Source organism: Penaeus vannamei, chromosome 9 (assembly GCF_042767895.1).
Source record: "Penaeus vannamei isolate JL-2024 chromosome 9, ASM4276789v1, whole genome shotgun sequence".
NCBI classification, from domain to species: Eukaryota; Metazoa; Arthropoda; class Malacostraca; order Decapoda; family Penaeidae; genus Penaeus; species Penaeus vannamei.
The window spans coordinates 383,460-385,959 of NC_091557.1; the positions used below are offsets into that span (position 1 = coordinate 383,460).

General features: G+C 35.9%; 1 protein-coding gene across 6 annotated transcripts in view; it reads right to left on the reverse strand.

Annotated features, from left to right (window-relative positions):
* Positions 1 to 2,414, reverse strand: part of Ptpmeg2 (Protein tyrosine phosphatase Meg2) — a 185,772-nt gene extending 183,358 nt beyond the window's left edge. For 4 of the 6 annotated variants that reach the window (XM_070125136.1, XM_070125132.1, XM_070125131.1 and 1 more), the window contains exon 1: positions 2,348 to 2,395. In XM_070125136.1, coding sequence (XP_069981237.1) covers positions 2,348 to 2,380 — 33 coding nt within the window. In that variant the 5' untranslated portion in view covers positions 2,381 to 2,395. Of the gene's footprint in view, positions 1 to 2,347 lie in introns of all 6 variants that reach the window. The other 2 variants (XM_070125138.1, XM_070125133.1) reach the window with 2 other exon arrangements.
* Between the last annotated feature and the right edge of the window lie 86 nt (positions 2,415 to 2,500).

A 2,500-nucleotide genomic window follows, 5' to 3' on the forward strand; every position in this document is an offset into this window, starting at 1 on the left:
TTTCTATCTCTTTCTCTTCTAAACTTCCTTTTCCATATTTCTCTTTGCCCCTAATCATCTTACTCAAAGAAACAAAAATAAAATTGTCTATCTCTTCTCCTTTTCTTCTCCATATCTCCTTCCCTCTTGATATCAAATGCCAAATAGAGCAGTATAAATCTAATGAATAAATATAAAGAAGAGAAAAAGACAAGCATTATTCCCCAACAACAGATAAAAGAAAGTACAGTAACTTATATTGCAAAATCTTCAAGATGGTAACAAATAAGTAAAATCTGCAAGATGGCAAAAACAATTAACAAACACTTATTGCGCCATGACATCAAATCGCTGTGAGGTCTCTGTTGAAATAAAAAATATTTTGCTTTTCTCATCTTCAGTAAAAGGAGACAATAATAATGATAATGATGATCGTCTTTTGAGCCATGGACTCTCCTGTTTGGACCCAAAGCTGTGTGGCCGTGTTTGCGTCAATGAGTTGTGGGATTCTGGTTTTGGCATTGCCATCCCCTCCTTATTGGCTGCCCCTTCCAAACTTCAATACATTCCCGGTCAGGAGGTAAAAACAAATGACGCAAACACAGATGATATAAGCAATTACTGCGGCAAAACAATAAAGTAAACTGTAACTGTAACATACTCCTGAATTATTTCTTTCTTTACCAGAATTATCCAACATCTTAGAGCAGAGAAATTAATATATATCCTAGCATTCACAATGCTTTCAAGCTACAATAAATAAGAACTTTGTAAAGCCAACCACAAAAACGTCTTTGCCATGTGAACGTGGCAATTAATAACTGCTGACATTTCAAAGTTATGGGCTTTACTACAATTAAACTATTATTTAACATCATCCTAAACTAAATATAATAGTATGATCTTTATTGTTCTGCAAATACTTCAATCCTCTATATAGTGATAGGGAAATAGTATCATCATAAAAGCTTTCTCTATCCAGTAATGTTTTTCCTCAAATACTACTTCTTGTTTTGAGGTATTGGCTATTTTTTTATCACTTCATTAAATCATTTGTGATAAAAAACTATTTATTGCTATGAATTCTATCAAATATATTCCACTAGGAACACAAAATATATCACAGTTTATGGCAGATTTCTTATATAATGCAAAAAAATCATAATAATTATCTAATCATTTGACATTAGTATCATTATCAATTATAGTTTCAAACAATGTTTTTTACAGACATTAATCTCTACATATGGAATGGACCAGTTTTGAAGACCGCTGCCCCCATTGTTTTCACTTTGGATTGAAATATTTCTCTGGATAAATTATCACAGGCTACTAAGCTACATCCACAGATTATACTGCCATTTCAGGAAATCATCTTTTTAAAATACTGATTGATTATCCACACGACAGTTTCCTTTCAACGCAGTATAAGGGCTTCTACAGAATTCAAACACTTTCCGAAAGATCTTCAAGACAGGAAGCTAAATGGTAAGGGTCAAGTATATAACTGCAACAAACAACAAATAACAAAAAAAAATATTTCTGATAATCTAGAACTCACAGTTGAATAATAATATTATTACTCAAATTTACCATCCTAATGTTTTCCTTAATATCACTTTTTTCTTCTTTTTTTTTCTTTATCTGTAGTATCCTTGCCATGCTAAATGTCAGAACCTATTATAAATGCCAATTGTGTTGAGTAATGAAATCATTGTGAATGAGATTACTGGCAATCTAATGCAATAGTCGCTCATTTTGCTTTAGTTAACTCTTATGAACTCACATTAAAATCCTAAAACCTACTTGTGCCATAGTTTACCTATTTGGCAAATGTGATCAAAATTAATTAAAAATTTAATAATCACATGTGACCTTCAGCTTCACTACAGACTACACATAATCTAATCTAGAACAGCCGTTCTAGCATATCACACAACATTCATTTCCGAGATTCTCAAAGGTTCGCCGATTTAACACCATCGTTGCAACTGGCTTCATCATAGCAACAAGTTGAAAAAAAAGATAATCCTATTTTGCAAAGACGAAGCACCCTTATCGCCGCCTCTGTACCTCACCCTTTAAAACAGCCCACAAAATTGTTTCCCCGACGCCCAGAGACACCTGTGGATGACCGTCAGACAGGTGACAACCCCGAGACAGGTGATTGAAACTTTGTCAAAACTTCCCTTGTAAGAGAACCTTGCCCCCTCCCCCCTCGAGACACCCCTACACATCGGCGCCTCTCACACTCACATTTCCTCCTCCACACTCTCTCTCGCGGCTCTCACCTCTACCCCGACGTCCAACACACACTTTCACAGTCACGCTAACCCTTACGACACGCTAGTGAAGGCACTCTACTCACCAATTCTTCCTCAGATTGGAGGTATGCTGCCATTTTGGACCATCCTGTCTAGCGAACAGCTGAACATCGCCAAGCTTTGGTCCGCAGGTTTTCTTTGGAGAAGATTTTCAAGGGGTGACTCCGCTATTCCCATTTCTCCCTTTTATCCTAAGG